Source organism: Dipodomys merriami, unplaced genomic scaffold (genome assembly GCF_024711535.1).
Source record: "Dipodomys merriami isolate MVZ:Mamm:240054 unplaced genomic scaffold, mDipMer1.0.p SCAF_62, whole genome shotgun sequence".
Classification (NCBI taxonomy): Eukaryota; Metazoa; Chordata; class Mammalia; order Rodentia; family Heteromyidae; genus Dipodomys; species Dipodomys merriami.
In genome coordinates, this window is record NW_027206202.1 from 8,488 (window position 1) to 29,269 (window position 20,782).

Here is a 20,782-nt window from a genome sequence, read left to right on the forward strand (position 1 = left end):
TGTGGGGCTTAAAGGAGATTTTGGCTCAACCAGTCTTTGGTTATTACTAAAGAGGGGAGCAGAGGTTGAGGGTCCCCTTCACTCCACTCCGGTCACTCAATTCATCTGAGCTCACTTGTGACTGCTGTGGGCTGCCATCAGACCATGCATGCGCAAAGCTCACCTTACCAAGCCCACGTGCCTCTTTCTCTGCCCAGGGAGGCTGATTGAGATGCTTGCTCAACCCACATAGATTCATCCTGCAGGGCATGCACTCCATGTCTCCAGCCTTCAAGCCATGAAAGAAGGGGGCTGCAGGATCAAACTCCAGCTTCCCACAATGCTTTTCTTCCTTCCTTGACTTTTACTTCTGCTTCTCCCAATAAGCTATCTGCACCCAAGCCCTGCTCTCTTCAGGGTCTTATTTTGAGGGCTCCGACAAGGAAATGAAGGCTTTGAGGTACTGTGTGGTTGGTTCAAGGGTACCAGGTTAAGTCATGATGGGCCCAGGATTTGAACTATGGTGTTTTAAGCCAAACGACAAAGCCACATCTCTCTTCCTAATGCCTATTGTACATCTATACTAGCTTATAGTTTTTGTCCTCCCATGCTTTTTTACCCTTTGTGTTGGCATTAGGGCATGAGCTCAGGCCTGGGTGTAATCCCTGAGCTTTTTTGTCGGTCATGGGGCTTGAACTCTGGGCTTGGGCACTGTCCCTCAGCTCTTCAGCTCAAGGGGAGCACGCTACCACTTGAGCTACAGCACCACTTCCGGTTTTCTGGTGGTTTATTGGAGATAGGAGTCTCACAGTCTTTCCTGCCTGGGCTGGCTTTGAACCACAATCCTCAGATCTCAGCCTCCTGAGTAACTAGGATTACAGGTGTGAGCCATCAGCGCCCGGCTGAGCCCTGAGCTTTTACACTCAAGGCTAGCGCTCTATTACTTGAACCCCCAGCTCTACTTCTGGCTTTTTTGGTGGTTAACTGGGGATTAAGAGTCTCAGACTTTCTTTGCTGTTGGCTTTGAAATGTTGGGGGCTAAGGCAAGAGAATTGTAAGGCCAAGGCCAACCTGGGCTATACAGGGAGGTGCAGGCCAGTCTGAGACCGAGCTGTCTCAAAAACAAAAACAAAAAAGACAAAACAATAACAGCATCAGGATGGGAAAATTTAAACTGAGATTTAATATGACTTGCTGTCTAGCAAGCACAGGTCCCTATCCACAAAAAAAAAATAAGTGCAAAGAAAAAAGGAAAGGAAAAGAAAGGGAAGGGGAGGGGAGGGAAGATTTGGAAATAGTTGGCTGCTGGTAGGGAAAAGATGGAGTAAGAAATGAAGCTTTATGGTCTCACTGAATCCCTAGATTCAGCTATGCCTGAAGCCCAAACTATATGCTTAAACAAGTTTGCATCAATGTTCTGTTGCTTACAACTGAAGAGACATAACCTAAACCCTTACCTTCTCTTGCTATGGTCCTTTGACCACCAGTGGGCCAACATGACTGGGTGTCCATCTGTATTACGACAGCAGGTTACATCTTCCAAAGACAGTGGTGCTATATTCTATTTGTCCCACAAGCTTTTCCTAAAATGTCACTGCCTCTCCTTCTGGATGTTCCCCCTAAGGTTCAGCAGAGGGTTGTGATTGCTCTGACCAAGGAGATACGATAGCAATGAGTCTGTGTAACTTGTACAGACAAAGCATAGAAAGCAAGATGGATTTCTTGCTTTGGGGTTATTGTCTTTGGAACCCTACCAACATGCTATATGCTGTGAGGAAGCCCAAACTGACAGCTGCTCCAACCACCCCATGCGAGAGGGAACAATCCTTCCCAGGGGCCCTCGTGCCGGCCCTCAGGTGCTCCAGGTGAGGCCCTAGGTATTGTGGAGCAGAGCTGAGCCATTCCAGCTGAATCTGGCCTAAATTACTGACTCACAAAACCCACGAGTATAATAAACATGTCTGCTCTGCTCCCCCATCTTTATGTCATGAAGAAAAAGAAGATAACACAAATGCATGGCACAAATAAATAATCTTTAATTTCAATAAATAGCTCCCTAGCACACCAGACAATACACTGTGGAGAAAGACACAGAATCATCCATCGGGAAAAGAGAGCTCTATTGTACCTACACTAAGGTCTTGGCACGTGAGACACGACTGGTTCACACACAAACACCGAACGAGCCTCAGAGTGTGATTAAGGAGGAAATCACCATGGACGGGGGTGGTGGCCATCTTAAACTGAGTGGCAAGGTTCTTGGTGGGTCACAGCCACCGTGATTCAGTCACTAAATGTTACTGTTGCCCTATCATACCCTATATACGCGATACAAACATATACATATATTATTGTTATCCAAGGTGGGAGGGTCTCTGACAGATGCGAGGACACTGGGTGAACTCTCACTGAACATTAGAGACAGAGAGAGAAGGGGGGCCCAAGGTGGAGATCCTAACTCCCCAGAGGACACACACGTTCATCTGTGATGGACACACACACACACACACACACACACACACACACACACACACACATGAGGGCATAAACATATGCCCCCACAGGGAGCCCCTAGATTGGAATAAGCTACCACAAAGACACATTCAGTTAAGCTGGGAGAAGTTTCTAACATTGGATTTTTTTTTTGTCACCATTTTGTTTCTCCACATAGTCTAATCTATTTAACACCGGTACTAAGGAGAAGACAAAGATACTTACACCTTTGGGGAAAGGTTTCAGGTGTGAAGACCCCCCTGTTCAGAAGTTGCCCTGTTGGCGGTGTGTTTGCGGGCATGGGGGTCCAGGCCTCCCACAGACTGGCCAGACCCTTGGTAGAGTTAGTTAGTCCTTGGACAGTTCTCTTCGGGAGGCCGCCTTTCTGTGGCCTGAGGGTTGAAAGTGCATTTTAGGACAGGGGTGTGAGCATGAGCAGACCCTGCAAACACATCCCACAGCAGAGCCCACCCAGCTCCATGGCAGATGAATAGAGCTTCCAGAAAGTTCTCAGGTCTCCTTCAGTGAGGGCAGCCATTTTGTAGTCAATAATTTCCTCAGAGAGGGCGGCCATTTTGTAGTCAATAGTTTCCTCAGAGAGGGCGGCCATCTTGTGGTCAATAGCTTTCTCTCAGTTCTGACAAGATGCAATGTATGTGTGTGTGGGGGAGGGGTACAAAGGAGTGTCTGGTGTTTGTGAGTTTGTGTGGTTGTATATATAGGTATATCTACTGTGTATGTACACAGGAGTGTCTGGTATGTGAATAAGAGTGAGAGGGTGTGGACACAGGAGTGTCTGATGTGTGTGGGTGTGTTTGTATGATTGTGTGTATACAGGAGTATCTGCTGTGTGTGTTTGTATGATTGTGAATGTGTGTACACAGGAATGTCGGGTGTGTGTGTACACAGGAGTGTCTGATGTGTGTTTGTATGATCGCGGGTGTACACAGGAGAGTCTGGAGTATGAGTGTACACATGGCAGTGTCTGTAATTGCACGTCTCCATTGACCAAGGAAGCTGCCCTCTCTGTGGCCTCAGGTCACCTCCAGGGAGGCCGGGGACACGCGATCACACTCGGCCCGGGACCGCAGGCTGTGCCACTGTTCCACGGCTGTGCGGTGGGTGTTCAGCATCCGCCGCCAGTGGTTGGATTCCGAGGGCCCGGATGAGTACTGGCCAATGACGATCCTTCCGATGAAGTCGTTGCTGCTCTTCACATTGTGGCCGAACACTGGGGAGGCAGGTGGAGAGAAGACAGGACGAAGGAGGCCAGAGAGACAGAAGCTTTTAGTGTTTCTTTTCATGGTGAGAATCAGAAACCACCCCTCCCAATTCCCTCACCTCTGCCTCCCCAAGTCTTTGCAACAGCTGAATAGGGCACCTGCTGTCAATCTCTGTCTCTTTCTCTCTCTGCCAGCCCTGGCGCTTGAACTCAGGGCCTGGGCACTGTTTCTGAGCATTTCTGCTCAAGGCTGGCACTCTACCACTTGAGACACAGTTCCATTTCTGGATTTGGGGTGGTTAACTGGAGCTGGCTTCACACAGAGATCCTCAGATCTCAAACTCCAAAGTAGCTAAGATGACAGTTGGGGAGCTACTGGCATGTGGCCTGCCGCTGGCCCTTACCATGCCAGCCATGTTTCCCGACAGCCTCTGTCCTGCCCATGGCTGGGCCGCCCGCCACAGGCCTCACAGAGTGGCCTCCTACATGGCACACAGACAGTCCTGGTAGAACAAGGAGCCGTCACTGCAGTCCAGCTCAGTGGGTCGGCCAGGGGCTCCCCGCGGTGGACGCCATGGGCTACATAATCCTCTGCTGTGCACTGGAGGATGTTTAGCAGCATCTCTGGGCTCTACCACTAGATACTAATAGTGGGTCTTCCCTTCATATTGGACAGTGACGACTCACAAGTCTCCTAACACAGCTGACTGTCTCCTGGAAGGGGGATAATGCGGCCCCATGAGAGCCGCTCGGTTTAAGCTATGGGACTCTCAAGCAAACAAAGTAAACTCTCTGAGCCTCAATTTCCTGGTTGGTTAAAGAATTTTTCTTTTCTGGTCCTGAGGAACTGGGTGCTGTCCCTGAGCTTGTGTGCTCAAAGCTAGTGCTCTACCACTCGGAGCCACTCCAGCTTTTTGGTAGTTAATTGGACATAAGAGTGTCAGAGTCTTTCCTGCCCAGGCTGGCTTTGAACCACGATCCTCAGATCTCAGCCTCTTGAGTAGCTAGGATGACAGGTGTGAGCCTCTGGTGCCTGACTTAAAGAAGATTCATAATGAGGGAGCGTGAATAACACGGAAATGCACTGCATCCAGGGATGAAGGGGATATGAGAGTCTCACAGAAGCCACTGGATGCTGGGGGAGGGGCAGGGAAAGGGCAGCCCAGGGGGTTACTTTGACTAGCATATAATATAAACCCCCTGGTATAACTCGCATACACTTAAAAAAAAAAAAAAGAATGTCAGGAGGGAGAAAGGCATGAAGAGGTTGCATAGGCTCCAGTACTTTATATACATGTATGGGACTAGAACAATGAAACCTGTTGAAACTGGTTTAATAAGAAGTGGGGGGGGGGCTGGGAAGGTGGCTCAGTGGTAGAGCGCTTGCCTTGCATGCATGAGGCCCTGGGTTCCATTCCTCAGCACCACATAACAAAAAAGCCAGAAGTGGCGCTGTGGCTCAAGTGGTAGAGCGCTAGCCTTGAGCTGAAGAGCTGAGGGACAGCACCCAGGCCCAGAGTTCAGGCCCCACAACCGGACCCCCCCCAAAAAAGAAGTGGGGGACAAAGAAGGGTGGTAAAAGGGGTGAGGATGACGGGATACGATGTATACATTATGAAGATACTGCAACATGACCCTCATTGTATAATTAATACATGCCAATGAAAACCACGAGCAAAAAGAGGATTCTTAGTAGAACTTATCTCATAATCAATGCAGAATACAGCTCTCAGGAAACAGAGCCTAGTGAATGGTGAGTACACAGTAAACACTGCCATTGCAATTCTATTTTTTTGTTTTTGTTTTTGGCAGTACTGGGGTTTAAACTCAGGACCTGGGCATGGTCCCTGAGCTTCTTTGTGCTCAAGGCTAGCACTCTACCACCTGAGCCGCAGCGCCACTTCCAGCTTTTTCTGTGATTAATTAGCGATAAAAGTCTCATGGGCTTCCTGCCCAGGGTGGCTTTGAACCACAATCTTCCAGATCTCAGCTTCCTGAGTAGTTTAGTATTACAGGCGTGAGCCACTGGCACCTGGCCTCCATTCTATATTTCTGTCTGTTGCCTTTTATAAAAAGGAACTTCATCCTTCCTCCATTCCACGTAGCAGAGGCAAGCTTGCTGAGGGAATGGCCGTGAGCTCCCCGCCCCTGGCTGTGTGGCATGTATCTCTTCAGAAGGCTTCTCTGTTCACTCCAATGCAAGCTTTGTTTCTGTCTTTCAAGCCTAATGAGATCGTTAGCTTGATTTATCTTCCTGGGCTAGTGCGGCCTCGTTCGTTATCTATGCATGGGTAGTCTAAGCATGCCATCTCGCTAATGGGGATGCAGGCTGCGTCGGTTATAAATGAAGGACTACAGAATGGGAAACATCACAGATTCGCTCAGCGTGAGCTGAGCAAAGGCAGGCTGGATCCTAGGAGGGAGGCCGATTCTCAAATACAACAGCAAAAATATGCAGCACCAAACAGAGCTTGAGCGCTAATGAGACTCCTCCACTCTCCCCGGTGGGGTTCACACCAAGAATCCCAAGCGATAAAAAGAGGGGACAGAAAGAAAAGTGGAAGAAGAAACACAAGATCTCATTCCAACGCCAAAAATCAAAACCGACCCTAGGACAAATCAAACACGATGTCATCTCTCTCAATGGTGTCTGGGAATGTGTCACCTCTACAAGGGAAAAAAATGGACCATGTATAATGTTTTGGACATTCAGTAATGTGCTCATCAGGTGCAGGTGGACCTGGAGAACATGAGGATCTGACAATAAAGGGGAATATTAGCAATGGAATCTTTGCCTCATCAAGGAATTACTGAATCAAGTTTTTTGAGTAGGTAACACTCAGAGAGTCTTTTGACCCATACCTAGTGCCTAATGTAAAGTGTGATCTTAACAAATGAGAGCAAGTTACCCGAGTCAGATCGGCCTTAAATGTAAAGCAAGATTAACAGCGTGGGACGATTTCAGGCTCCATTTGGTTTCATTCTCTTAGGGGAAATGTGCTTTTATCTCCTCCCCACCAAAACATGATCATGAGGGATGATGAGGGCCAGAACTCTTGTATATGGACACGGGGCTTTGTTATCATTGGAAAACTGAAGATTGAAAGTAGTTCGTGTGATGTTCGTGGCGGACCAAGTGGTTCAATGCTCAAAATAAAAACAACATGACTTTGCCAGGTACCAGCAGCTCACGTCTGTAATCCCAGCTCCTCGGGAGGCTGAGATCTGGAGGACTGAGGTTTCAAAGTCAGTCTGGGTAGAAGAGTCCATTAGAGACCATCATCAAAATAACCAGCAAAAAGCAGGGCTGGGAGGAGTGGCACAAGTAATAGAGGGCCAGCCAAGCAAGCAAGCCCAGGGATCACAAGGCTCTGAATTCAAGCACCAGTATCACCCAAATAACAACAAAACATGACAACTTGTGACCCAGCGCCTCTACTTCTATTGAACTTCTACATCCTATTGAACTGTCTGCACAAAGACATACGTACAAGGTTGTTTTATATAGCCAGAGTTGGCAGAGTAGTGCCTCCAAGCCAAACCTGGCCCCACCACTTCTTTTGTAAATAAAGTTTTATTAGAACACAATCAAACCCACTTGTTTACCCCAATCCTGCTTCTGTGCTACAAGGCAGGGTTTATGTCTCAGACTGCTAGCTAGGTTGCTTTAACCAAATACCAAAAGCAAAGCGACTGGTTCTAGAGTCTTGGAAGTCTCAGATCAAAGTAAATTTAGTGTCTGGTGAGGGTACTCTTTCTCATAGATGGCGGTCTGCTCACTGTGTCCTCCAGGGAGGAAGAGACAAGCTAGCTCCCTGAGGCCCCATCCTGATAATGAGGGCTTTGTGGGATCACCCCACAAAGCTTCCATACCCTAAAACCACCACTTGGGGGCCTTAGGCCTCCCACATCTGATTTGGGGAGATCACAACCACTTAGACCATAGACATAATTTCTAGAGAAACCATATAGTCCTTGAAGGTTGAAATATTTACCATCTGGTTATTGACAGGAAAGTTTGTCTGCCTGTTCCTAGGGTGCACTGTTTGTAAGAAGGAAACCTTGGCACTGCCAAAATCCCCATGAGGCAGTGTGGCTGAGTGAGTGGCCTTCTCCCACCCCGAGGGTCCTCACAGCTTCTGAGGATATCGTTCTACCTGAGCAACTCTCTGCCGGGGCAATGCCGGCTTGTCTATGTGCACAGTGTGCTTTCTGGTAGGGTGTCTTGGGCCACATCATAGTAGCTTGACCTCAGAGGGGGCTGGGGATGAGGGTCAGCCATGTCTGCATCAAAGTTCAAGTGCCCATTCCCACAGTCAGCAGTACGCTTGAGTGTTGCATCTATCAATAACAGGAGAATTAGCCAGGTCGCTCACGCCTGTAATCCTAACTATGCAGGAGGCTGAGATCTGAGGGATTGTGGTTCAAATCCAGCAGGATTTGGGCAGGAAAGTCCGTGAGACTCTTATCTCCAATTTACCGCCAGAAAACCAGAAGTAAAGCTGTGGCTCAAATAGCAGAATGCTAGCCTTGCGTGAAAAGGCTCAGGTACAGCGCCCAGGCCCTGAGTTCAAGCCCCACCACTATATATATGGTAGAATTACACACTGTCCGTTTAACTCCGGTAGAGGAGGACCACAGGACCTGGTGTCTCCCAGACTCTGCCCTGAGTACCTGTTTAGTTTATTTGGGCTGCTGTAACACATTACTTACCACAAACTAGGTGGGTTCTTACAGTAGTAGAGGCTGGGAAGTTAAAGGTCAAGTTGGCTAACATAGCCCATGTTAGCCTGGCCAGAGCTGTCTCTCTGTCTCTCTCTCTCTCTCTCTGCATCCAAGATGGCGCCCTCTTGCTGCAAGGCAGCTTTCTCTAAGGACATTAGCCCCATCAGGAGACTGGAGCTCCATGCCTGGTCAGCACCCAGCTCTGAACACCTTCTCCTAGGAAAGGAACAAGCATGCAGACCATGGCAGCCACCTCTCACTGGGCTGAGTTGGTACAATCAGTTGTTAGCACCAGGATTGCAGGTCTGCTGAGGCTCTTCTAGTACTGACCTGAGGGTGGAGTGCAGAATCCCGCTCACTGCAGATGCCACTAAGCAAGGCCCTTGGCTTGGCCTGCCTCCCTTTCTCCTCTTATTTTCAGCTCCTTCTTTTTTTTTGGGGGGGGGGGGTCCAGTCGTGGGGCCTGAACTCTGGGCCTGGGCGCTGTCCCTCAGCTCTTCAGCTCAAGGCTAGCACTCTACCACTTGAGCCACAGCGCCACTTCCGGCTTTTTCCTTATGTGGTGCTGAGGAATCGAACCCAGGGCCTCATGCATGCAAGGCAAGTGCTCTACCACTGAGCCACCTTCCCAGCCCCTTTCAGCTCCTTCTTGATGCTTACCTCCTTAGTAGGTAGTGGGAGATACCTACACCAAGACTAGAAAGAACTAACTACATTTTGGGGAGGGGGGAGGGTGGAAGGTGCTGGTGTTAGTGCCTGAATTCAAGAGCCTCTTGTTTTCACTTGGCAATTTTCACTCCAGGCTTGTGTTCTATCACTTGAGCCACAGCTATCCTTCCAGACTTTTGTTGGTTAATTGGAGCTAAGAGCCTCATGGACTTTTCTTTCTGGGCTGGCTTTGAACCATGATCCTCAAATCTCAGCCTCCTACAGAGCCAGGATTATAGGTGTGAGCCACCAGCACCCGGCTAATTACATAATTTCTGGTGTAATAATACCATGGGAATCCAATCTCACAGTTAGAAATGAGTCAAAACTACAAATATGGAATGGGGGGGGAATTCTCTAAGACATATTGCTAGGAGACAAAAGGAACTTGTGAAAGAGTCTATGTAAACATGATCTCTTTTGTCAAAAGAAATGTTCACCTATGCAATGAAAACAATATCTGGGGAAAAATATTCCCTTCGCTAAACTGTAGCTCTCTCTAAAGGAAAATTTCCAGTTTCTGTATGACATGAATGTATGCAGTTGGAACTTCTAACAAGTACATATTATTTTGGAAAAGGAAAAAAAAATTAAGTCGCTCTTAGAGAACCTACATCTAAGTTGCCAGAAGGGAAGAAATTGAAAAGGAAGTCTAATAGTCTCTGTTCCTTATTCCAATTTGCAAAGTAACTTGGCGGGTTGAATCACTGGGCCCTGAGGAGGTGGGAGCTCTTGTCTGATTCAGCCTTTCTGATGGGAAGTGAGTGAACTGGCAGGCATCGTGCCTGCAAATTGCTTGATAACATTAACCATGTCACCTGGCTAGTGGGTGATTCAAAAACACCCCGCACTGGAGGCAAATGAGCTGCAAAAGCAGCCAATTGCTTATATCTCTATTCCTCAGCTCCTTCTTTTTCTTTCTTAAACTGATTTTTATTACCTTTAAGTGACTATACAGGGCAGGTGCCATTCAACAGGGAAGTTTATGTATACAGTGGCATCTTGATCAGCGTCACGGCCCCCTCAATCTCACCCCCCCACTTCAATCCACCCCTTCCCTTACTTTCCTTAATTTTGAGGTATATACCATGAGTTCTCAACTGCATTCTCTCCCCTGCCCCGCCACCTCCTCCCTTCATTTGTCTACCCCTCTCCCCTTCTCCTTCCCAACTAAAAAATCTTATTGTAGACATCCTCTCCCTCTTCCCCTTAAATATTCTTACTGCTTGCTCTGGGGGAATGCAGTGCAAAGAAGACATTAATATGTTATAGGATAGTAGGTATACTCTTAACTATACTCCTTAGTCATCTAGAATAAACTTCCCAACAATCTGTGTAAAACCTAGATGGTGGAAAAATAAACAAACAGATGCCAGAATCCATACACACACCACATCCATCCTTCTTAAACCCAGGTCTTATTCATGGATTTAGACACAATTGGAACACACGGCTATGGTTTGGATGTGGTTTGCCCTCAGAAAGCTGTGTGATGGGGGTGTGGAGGAATGGAGGGGGCAGTTCCTTTAAAAGCTGGAGTCTCATGGGAGGTCTTTAGGTCATTGGAGGTGCTGTTCTCTGAAGAGTTTAAGGCCCTAGTTGGGTCCTGCAGGGTGGGCAGTTATAAAAGAGTAAGACTGGTGGGTGCTGGTGGCTCATGCCTGTCATCCTAGCTACTCAGGAAGCTGAGATCTGAGGATTACAGTCCAAAGCCAGCCTGGGCAGGAAAGTCTGTGAGACTCTTATCTCCAATGAACCGCCAGAAAACTGGAAGTAGAGCTGTGGCAGAGTGGAAAAAGCTCAGGGACAGCACCCAGGCTCTGAGATCAACCCCATGACTGGCCAAAAAAAAAAAAGAAAGAAAGAAAGAAAAGAAAAAAAGAGTAGAACTGACTCCTTGACCTCTCTGGCTTTTTTTTTTGGTCAGTCCTGGGGCCTGAACTCTGGGCCTGGGCACTGTCCCTCAGCTCTTCAGCTCAAGGCTAGCACTCTACCACTTGAGCCACAGCGCCCACTACCAGCTTTTTCTGTGTATGTGGTGCTGAGGAATCAAACCCAGGGCCTCATGCATGCAAGGCAAGCGCTGTACCACTGAGCCACCTTCCCAGTTCCTCTCTCTGGCTTCTTGTCCCACCATGGAATCCTTCCTGCTGTGTTGCTATCCACCACAAGGTTCCCATGAAGGCAGCCACCAAATCTCTTCTGGCTGTGAGCTAAATGAATATCTCTGTACTTTATAAAATCCCCAGTCGCCAGGTATTTTGTGATAGTGATGGAAATGGATTATTAGACTTGATCACCTGATTTCCCAAACTGGAGTAATTTAACACAATGGTCTGTGATACATGAACTCAAAGAAGTGTAGTAGAAGGGCTCAATCCTTTCCTTCACAGAATGGAAAGATGTTTAACCTGTGATCATTCATGATTATTTTGAGACTTATGACTCTTGATCTATTATTGAGAGGGCCAAAGCAGGTGTGACAAGTTTATCTCAAACACAGTCGACATTTTAAGTTTTTTTGTTTTTGTTTTGGTCGTGGGTCTTGAACTCTGGGCCTGGGTGCTGTCCCTCAGCTCTTCAGCTCAAGGTGAGCACTCTACCACCTGAGCCACAGCACCACTTCCAGTTTTCTGGTGGTTAATTGGAGATAAAGAGTCTCACGCACATTCCTGCCCGGGCTGGCTTTGAACCACAATCCTCAGATCTCAGCCTCCTGAGTAGCTAGGATGACAGGCATGAGCCACCAGAGCCTGGCACTTTTTTTTTTTTTAAGTTTAAGGGTAAAGTGCCTACTAAGGGCAGTTTTACTCAAATGGGAGAGATGTTTGTAGTGTCCTCTCCCCCAGAGGTTGTAAAATAACCCCCTTCCAGAGATGTTCCTCTACTTCTTTGTCACATTGTTTTCTCTCACGAATCAGAATGGCTCTCAGGTACCCTGGAGGCCACAATCTCAAGAGACTCACTGCCCGTGGAGAGACAAGTACCGGGAAATCTAATATACACACCCCGTCCATTCTACTTTGTGTTTTTTGTTTGTTTGTCTGTGTGTCTGTTTGTTTGTTTTTTGGTGCCAGTCCTGGGACCTGAATTCAGAGGCCTGGGTACTCCTCCTGAACTTTTGTGCTCTACACCCATTAACACCACACCCCACTTACAGCTTTTTTTTTCTTTCTTTTTTTGTGGTTCATTGGACATAAGAATTTCAAGGACTTTCCAGCCAGGCTGGGTTTGAACCCTGATCCTCAACTCTCAGCCTCCTTAGTAGCTAGGGTGACAGGCGTGAGTCACCACTTTCTGGAGTTGGATGTCTAACTTTTCTCGAAAGAGTATTCAACCTGTTTTGCTTCTAGGATGCTAATGATCATGGCAAATAACATGAGGACAACAAAGCTGGCAAGAGAAAAGATCAATAAGAGGTACAACGTGGGCTCCCAGGTCAGACTTTGAAGGTGCAGTGGGAAGGATCACTGCTTTACCAAGCACCTGCTACGTGTCTGGTCCAGGGCTGAGTACGCCCCATGCATCAGCACGCTGAGCTTTCCCATGAGCTCTCCGGAGGGGTTTTCCATGCTTGGCATCACTAGTAGTAACAACCAACATTGGCAGTGGATGGAGAAACGGTGCTCCCAGAAAGTTGTGATGGCCTGCCCTTGCTATAGCTAGGAAGACTGAGGTCCACCTCGCTGGACCTCATGAGGGCCCCGAAGCTGGGGGGACTGCAAACCTTTCCCATATTGATACTGGCTGTTAAAAAAAAAAAAGAGGCTGGGCACTAGTGGCTCACACCTGTAATCCTAGCTACTCAAGAGACTGAGATCTGAGGATGGAGGTTCAAAGCCAGCCGGGGCAGGAAAGTCTGTGAGACTCTAATCTCCAATTACCCACCAGAAAACCAGAAGTGGTGCTATGGCTCAAGTGGTAGGGCGCTCGCCTTGAGCTGAAGAGCTGAGGGACAGTGCCCAGGCCCAGAGTTCAAGCCCCACAACCGGCCAAAAAAAAAAAAAAAAGGAAATTTGTTCTTCCCTGTAGGAGCTCAACTCTCTGCGCTGCTAATTTCGTTTGCCAAGGCAGACGGTTCTGGAAGAGAAGCTGGATGACTTTGAATGTGGGTGTAATAAACATCACAAATTAAAAAGAAAAAAAAAACAGGAGCAGACTCAACACCCCCCCTTTTTTTTTCATGTTTGGCTCACAAGATAATAATAGACTCTGATCTGTGCTCCTGGCTCCCACTGACCCCTCCCCCAACTTCGAGCATCCTGATAGAGCATAGAAACTTATAGATGACTCTCAGATCCTTAATACCTCCCCACGGTACCTCAAGAGTCAATTCCTGGGTGCTGGGGTGAGTTGTTCCCTGATTTCTAGAAAAGAAATACTTAAATCATCTCTGGCTGTGGCACCGTCCTTCCGGGCTCCTCACGGTGGGAGGGGCGTCCTCTCACTCCATCAGGATGTTCATCTGGGGGGTGAGGACCCACACAGATGTGCAAACTGCTTCCTCCCCTACTTCCTGCAGGAAGGCTCTCTACACAACCCAGGCATCCCTTCCTCTTCCAACCAGAGCTCCCCGTCCTCCTCCTCCTCCACCTCCTCCTCCTCCTCCTTCACCACCTCCTCTTCTTCCTCCTCCACCTCCTCCTCCTCCTTCACCACCTCCTCTTCTTCCTCTTCCTCCTCCTCAGCCTTCTCCTCTTCCTCTTCTCATCTTCTCTTCTTATCTTCTCTTCTTTTCTTCTTTCTTCTTCTCCTCTTCCACCTCCCTCTTCTCCTCCTCCTCCTCTTCCTTCTCCTCCTCCTCTTCTTCTTCTTTTTGTCCTCCTCCTCTTCTTTCTTCTCCTCTTCTTCCTTGCCTTCTCCCTCTTACCTTCTTTCTGATATTCAGATTAACCCTGTCCCTGGATTAGCTCCCCCTGGGCCTCAGTTTCCCCATTTAAACTAGCAGGCCTACATGGTCTTAGCACCCCTTCCAGCTCTGCTATTTCTTTGGTCCCCCATGACTTAAGGTGATCTTTTCCCCACTTCCCTGGCTCATTTTGTGATCCACAGCAGCTGCCCAGATGGACCATCTTCCTCCATGATTTCCCTTCCAACAGGCATAATGACAATTTATACAGCTGTATTATAATCACAAAAATCAGAGACAGTAAATCCTGTAGCTCCTCAGTACTACTGGGCATTGAGCAAAACAGTGTGTGTGTGTGTGTGTGTGTGTGTGTGTGTGTGTGTGTGTGTGTGTGTGTGTGTGTGTGTGTGTGTGTGTGTGTGTGTGTTTAAACTGAGTCCACAGCACAACCCTATGAGGAAAGATACTGTTTGTTTATATCCTCATTTTTCAGGTGGGAAACAGGGGTAAAGAGGTTGAGGGCCCAGCCACTGTGTGACTCTGTGTGGTCCAGCGGGAATCTAAGTTCAAAGAAAAGCAACAGGCCAGGTGCTGGTGGCTCACTCCTGTAATCCTAGCTACTCAGGAGGCTGAGACCTGAGGATCTTGGTTCAAAGCCAGCCCAGGCAGGAAAGTCTGTGAGACTCTTATCTCCAATTAACCACTCAAAAACTGGAAGTGGAGCTGTGGCTCAAAGTCGTAGACCACTAACCTTGAGCAAAACAGCTCAGGGGCAGTGCCCAGGCCCTGAGTTCAAGCCCCACACCACCACCACCAACAACAACAACAAAAAAGATAAGCAACGGCTCCTTTCTCCTTTTCTTATCTCAGAAAGAAAAGTTCCACCCATCACCCATACCCTCTTTCCTCCAGATCAAAATGAGCCGATCAGGAGTCAAGATGCTGGCGGGTACTGGTAGCTCACGCCTGCAACCCTAGCTACCTAGGAGGCTGAGATCTGAGGATCACAGTCCAAAGCCAACCCGGGCAGGAAAGTCTATGAGACTAACTCCAATTAACTACCCCAAAGCTGGGTGTGAGCTATGGCTCAAGTGGTAGAGCACCAACCAGCCTTGAATGAAAAGGCTAAGGAACAGGTCCTGAGTTCAAGTCCCAAGACCAGGGGAGGGAAGAAGGGAGAGAGAGGGAGAGAAAGACAAGGAGGGGGGGGAGGGAGAGGGAGAGGGAAGAGGGAGAGAGAGAGAAGATGAAAAGCTCTTGAAATTCCTTTGGAGCGGTGGGACCACTTCATCATGCCTTTGAGTGGAGCCTGAGCCATGCGGTGCCATGCTCACCAAACAGACATATGGGCTGAAGAAGCCCTTCCAGAGCTGAATGAGTCACATCATCTCAGAGGAAGCATTTAAAGGTGTGACTGTAAAGCAATGTGCTTGTTTTTCCCCCGAGCCACTAAAATTTATACATTGGGATGAAGATGCTCTTTGCACATTTGTTTTGGAGATGTTGGCATGGCTTTGGGAGAAAATGTTCACCACTAAATGTCGCCGGCGCTAGTCACATGACACCTGTTGAAGCTAAGAGGGGACGTGAGTCACACCTTCCCACCAGGCCCCCAGCTTTACCCCCGGGAGGTTCTGTTGGGTGGTGTTGAGGGTGGGGAGGATGGACGACATTTGCCAGTGTTTTTCAGAGGCTCCTCTGGTGCTCAGGTTTGAGGCAGAATCAAAACCTCAGCTGGAGTTGGGTGCAGTGGCTCACGCCTGTAATCCTAGCTACTTAGGAGGCTGAGATCTGAGGATCTCGGCTCAAAGCCAACCCCAGCAGGAAAGTCCGTGAGACTCTTATCTCCAATGAACCACCAGAAAACCTGAAGTGGCGCTGTGGCTCAAGTGGTAGAGCGCTCGCCTTGCACTGAAGAGCTCAGGGGCAGCACCCAGGCCCAGAGTTCAAGTCCCACAACTGATCAAAAATAAAATAAAAAGTGGTAGAGAGCTAGCCTTGAGTACAAAGAAGTCAGGGACAGCTCCCAGGCCCCGAGTTCAAGCCCCACCACCAACAATTAAAAAAAAAAGACACAGTCTAGTGAGGTGATATGCTTTACATGCTAACAAAAGGACAGAGATGCATGCACACACACATATATTCACATACACTCAAAAACTCTCACACCCTTACACACTGTATGTATTCACTGACACACTTCACACACATCTATACATACACACACATTCATACACACATCTACACATGCATAGACACAGTGCACACACATACACATTCACACACATTCATGCTCAAGCACACACTCACCCCCACACACTGGCACACATTGGACCCAGGGCCCTCCTCTGGCTAGGCAAGTGCTCTACCGCTCCAGCCTCATCCCCAGCCCTTTGGCTTTTTGTTCACTTTCCTAGTGCTTTTGTCCAGAGGAGCCTTGAAATTTGACCCTTCTATCTCTGCCTCTCTAGTTGCTGGAATTATAGGCACAAGGCACTATCCTCAGTCCAATGGTTACCTAGTGGTAGGGGAAATTGGGATTTGTAGCTATTATTTTACATCTGCCCTTTTGTGGTTGTGCAGATCTATCTATCTATCTATCTATCTATCTATCTATCTATCTATCTATCTATCTATCTATCTATCTATCTGATATTTAATGTCATGTAGACACCCATAATATGTAAATATTATAAATCACTATCTACCCTTATCGACACTTTAGTAATGATTATTAGTGCATGTATGGCGATATCCTAATAATACACAAGTTATATCTAAAAAATATATGTATATGTGCGTGCACGCACACACACAGTACTTTAAAACAATATTAAAAATCCACCAGGACCCCTTCATGTCATGACACGTGTGACACAATCCCTGGGCTGTAAGGTAGGGTGGAGTAGGGGGCTGAGTTTGAAAAGCCCTGTTTCCCTTCATGAGGGCCTTCCCTTTCTCCCCCCTCCTCTGAGGCCCTGCTGGGTGGGTGGGGGGCTTGTTTACAGAGCAGGTGTTTCTGTTTGCACACGGTGAGTCAGGGAAGGAAGTCCGTGGAGAACTCCCCAGCTGAGAGCTGTGCTCCACCCCTGCCCTGCTTCTTCAGGCAGGTAGTACAGAGAAACAGCTGGGCATGGATGGGGCCTCTCTCAGGAGAGAAAGCAGCCACAGACAGGCCAGGGCGGGCAGTGGCCCCTCCCCTTCTCAGCGGGGGGCTGGGGACTGCACCTTTGCGCTGGCTCCAGGCCCCCTCTGTGTGGTGGGCCATGCCAGCCACTGCAGGGGGATGGAAGGAAGGGTTCATGGCATCTCTGGTCTCTCCTCGCTAGATGTTAGCAGACCTCCTGGAGTCCTGACAACCCCAAAGTTCCTATGGGAGGCGAAATCACCCCCTCAGGGAACCACTGGTCTAATGGAGACCCGGAGACCAGCAGCACCTCCCCCTGTAAGACCTGATCTTGAACTTAGAGCTGGGGAGGGGGGGCATGGCTGGCTCTGTTCTTTGCCTGCCTGGGTTCAGGTAGCTGAGGTGGCTGTGTGGCCACAGAGCCCATTCGCTGCTCTCCCTGGAAACACAGCTGGACTACATTTCCCAGGATTCCCTATGACCACATCTACGGCTTCCAGGCCTGGTCCCTGAGATCCTCCCAGAGACCCCTCAGCACTCTGCTGCTCTCCATCCTTCTCCCTCTCTCTCCCTCTCTCCATCCTTCTTCTTTTCTCCCTGTCTCCATCTTCCTCCCTCTTTCCCTGTCTCTGTTGTTCTCCCTTTTTCCCCCCTCCCATCCACCATCTAGAGGCAAAACCCCACAGAGCCTGAGAAGGCCCCAGAACCACAGGGCAGACAGTGCCTGGGTCACCCGTGGAAGGACCATGCACAAAATGACTCATGAAAGAGTATTGGACAGAAATAAGCTTCTCTTGGGTGAAACCACAAACACCGAAGTGGCCGAGGTATCACAGTGGCTAGCCTTTCCTTAACAAGTACAACAACTTCGGGCTTTGCGCCGAGTCATTTGAATTCCTCCGTCTTCCTCTCTCTTCTGCACAACTGCATAGAAACAAATTGATTGACCAGCCCTGGTCCAAGCCTCCCAAATCCATAAATGCTCTCAAGTCAGGCACATTTGAGCACAGAGATAATGCCACAGTGGAAAATTTGTTTTATGCAAAACAAAAAAAAAAGTTTTAAGGAAAGATTTACAGTGTTGTACAGAATTACCTTCAGGCTCTGTGTATAAAAGAAGCCAGATGCTTGTAGCTCACACCTGTCAATCCCAGCTACTCAGGAGGTTGAGATCTGAGGATCCTGGTTCAAAGCCAGCCCCAGCAGGAAAGTCTGTGTGACTCTTATCTCCAATGAACCACCAGGAAACCGGAAGTGGCACTGTGGCTCAAGTAGTAAAGCACTCGTCTTGAGCCTGGGACAGCGCCCAGGCCCAGAGTTCAAGCCCCATGATTGACAAAATAAATAACTACATAATTAACCAACTAAATAAAAATGGTATGCTTAGGTCTTTTCCAAGATAGCTCATTATGCATATGCAAATACTCCAAAGCGTGGCAAGTCTGCAATGGGAGACCAAATCTGATCCCATGAATTTTGGATGAGACCCTCAGGCTGCACCTGCTGGCACGGCAAAGCTCAGGTGAGACAGTGCTCACCCACCAAGCGTGCGGCCCTTGGGGGACCCAGCCGGTCAGGAAGGTTGGCTGCAACTCTTGGAGGGACAACGAGCCAGCCTTGAATTCCTCCTCTTCCCCCTGACCTTGAGCAACCATGCTCCCTAACCGGAACAAGTCATCCCTTGCCCTCACAAGCCATAAGAACAGCAGATACCTTACGGGCCCTTTGGCAGACGGGTTAGCGGACAGCTTTCTGCCTCCTGGGCCTGTTTATGGAATGGAAGAGGCCAAGGGTATGAGGGGCTCCAACGCCCCCACCCCCCTGGCCAGCGCAGGGCCCTGCTGGTCAAGACCCAGGGAAGCCCTGTGCTGTCACCCACCTGTGAATAAAGACCTTGCCCATAACTCCTTCCCCCAAAATTATTTCCATGAGGAGCCGATGACATTCTGTGCTGTTCCCAGGAGGGACCCAAAGAAGCAGTTTTCATGTCAACTTACAAACTGGAAAAGAGAGAAGATTCCACCCACAGAGCATCTGCTGTGTGCTAAGTCTCTGCATGCACGTCATCTCTTCCAGTCCTCCGTGGCACCAGGAGCCACATCTGTTCCCCAACGCCAAACAGCCGTGGGTAACCACTAGGTGTCTGATAAATACTTATCATCTACACTCCCAGCCCGAGCCTCACCCCAGCTTACTGCTCCAGCCTCACTGCGTAATTCACTCCCTTTGTTAACTTTCACGTGGACACTCTGGCCTTCTGTCCCTCTGAGCCAAACAAGCTCATTCCTGCCCCAGGACCCTTGCGTCTGTCATTTCCTCCTCCTAGACTATTCTGCTCCTCTTTTTGCACAGGTGGCTCTTTCTCAGCTCATATTGCCCAATTTAAAATCATCATTTTCCCTTGGTTGATTTTATTCCAGCCCCTGCCCCCCCAGTATTGGGGGCTCATATTTGTTTGGTTTGGTTTATACTCTACCATTTAAGCCATGTCTCTGGGCTTGCTTTTTTTTTTTTTTTTTTTTTTTTGGGGTCCGGTTGTGGGGCCTGAACTCTGGGCCTGGGCGCTGTCCCTCAGCTCTTCAGCTCAAGGCTAGCGCTCTACCACTTGAGCCACAGCGCCACTTCCGGCTTTTTTCTTTTTTCTTATATGGTGCTGAGGAATCGAATCCAGGGCCTCCGGCTTGCAAGGCAAGCGCTCTACCACTGAGCCACCTTCCCAGCCCCTGGGCTTGCTTTTTCTAGTTACCTAGAGATGGAATCACAGACTTTATCTCCGTCCCCCGAGAAGCTAGACATGAGCCACCGGTGCCCAGCAAGATTTTCATTGTATCATCCTTTCAATATAATAAAACTTCAGCACTAGCTGGACACCGGTGGCTCAGGCCTATAATCCTAGCTACTCAGGAGGCTGAGATCTGAGGCTTGTGGTTCAAAGCCAGTCGGGGCAGAAAAATCTGTAAGATTCTGATCTCCAATAAACTATTCAGAAAATGCCAGAAGTGACTCTGTGGCTCAAGTGGTAGAACACAAAGAGGCTCAGGGACAGCACCCAGGACCCGCAAAGAAGTGAGCGAGCCCTGATGCTGTTGCAGCACATCACTGATCTGAAGATAGTCACTGGAACCTTGAGTTTGTAGCCAACCAGTCGGAAGGGAGGCAGACCGGGGGACTTGAACTTGCAGCTGGTGTCTGGAAGGACGCCAGTCTTTGTTCTGCCTCTGGCTAAACCCCATTACATTGCCCTTCTCTGAGTTCCCATTTCTCCAGCTGGAAAAAAAAAGCCATCAAATAAAACATCCCTTCTACATGTATCTATTCAATGAACATGCACAGGAGGTTCATGAACACATGCCTCCCTCCCAACCCCAACTTTCTGACCTCGCTGTTTGGACAAAGGAAACAGGTAAGAGACCAAGCAACTTGTGCTCAGCCACACAGGAGCCAGGTCTGGCTGACCAGGGTGTCCCTTGGCGTCCTCCGGAGTCACTAATATTTTCTGGGAAGAAGGGAAGCCTGGAGGCTGGGAATTGAGCAAGGGGTTCAGCACTCTGGTGAAGACACGGCTCACCACTCCATATCCACACTTCCTGCTGTCTCTTCTCTTCACAGCCAAGAGTGACCAGACATGCTTGACATGCTTGAGTCTAGATCTCTCCCCAGAGGCCTCTCCCCGCCCCCC

At 48.7% G+C, this 20,782-nt stretch overlaps 1 protein-coding gene across 4 annotated transcripts in view; it reads right to left on the minus strand.

Moving 5' to 3' along the window:
• Nucleotides 1-1,993: 1,993 nt before the first annotated feature.
• Nucleotides 1,994-20,782, minus strand: part of LOC138814912 (synaptotagmin-17) — a 49,029-nt gene continuing 30,240 nt past the window's right edge. For all 4 annotated transcript variants that reach the window (XM_070004019.1, XM_070004021.1, XM_070004018.1 and 1 more), the window contains exon 8: nucleotides 1,994-3,703. In XM_070004019.1, the coding sequence (XP_069860120.1) occupies nucleotides 3,507-3,703 (197 nt within the window). In that variant the 3' untranslated portion in view covers nucleotides 1,994-3,506. The remainder of the gene's footprint in view (nucleotides 3,704-20,782) is intronic.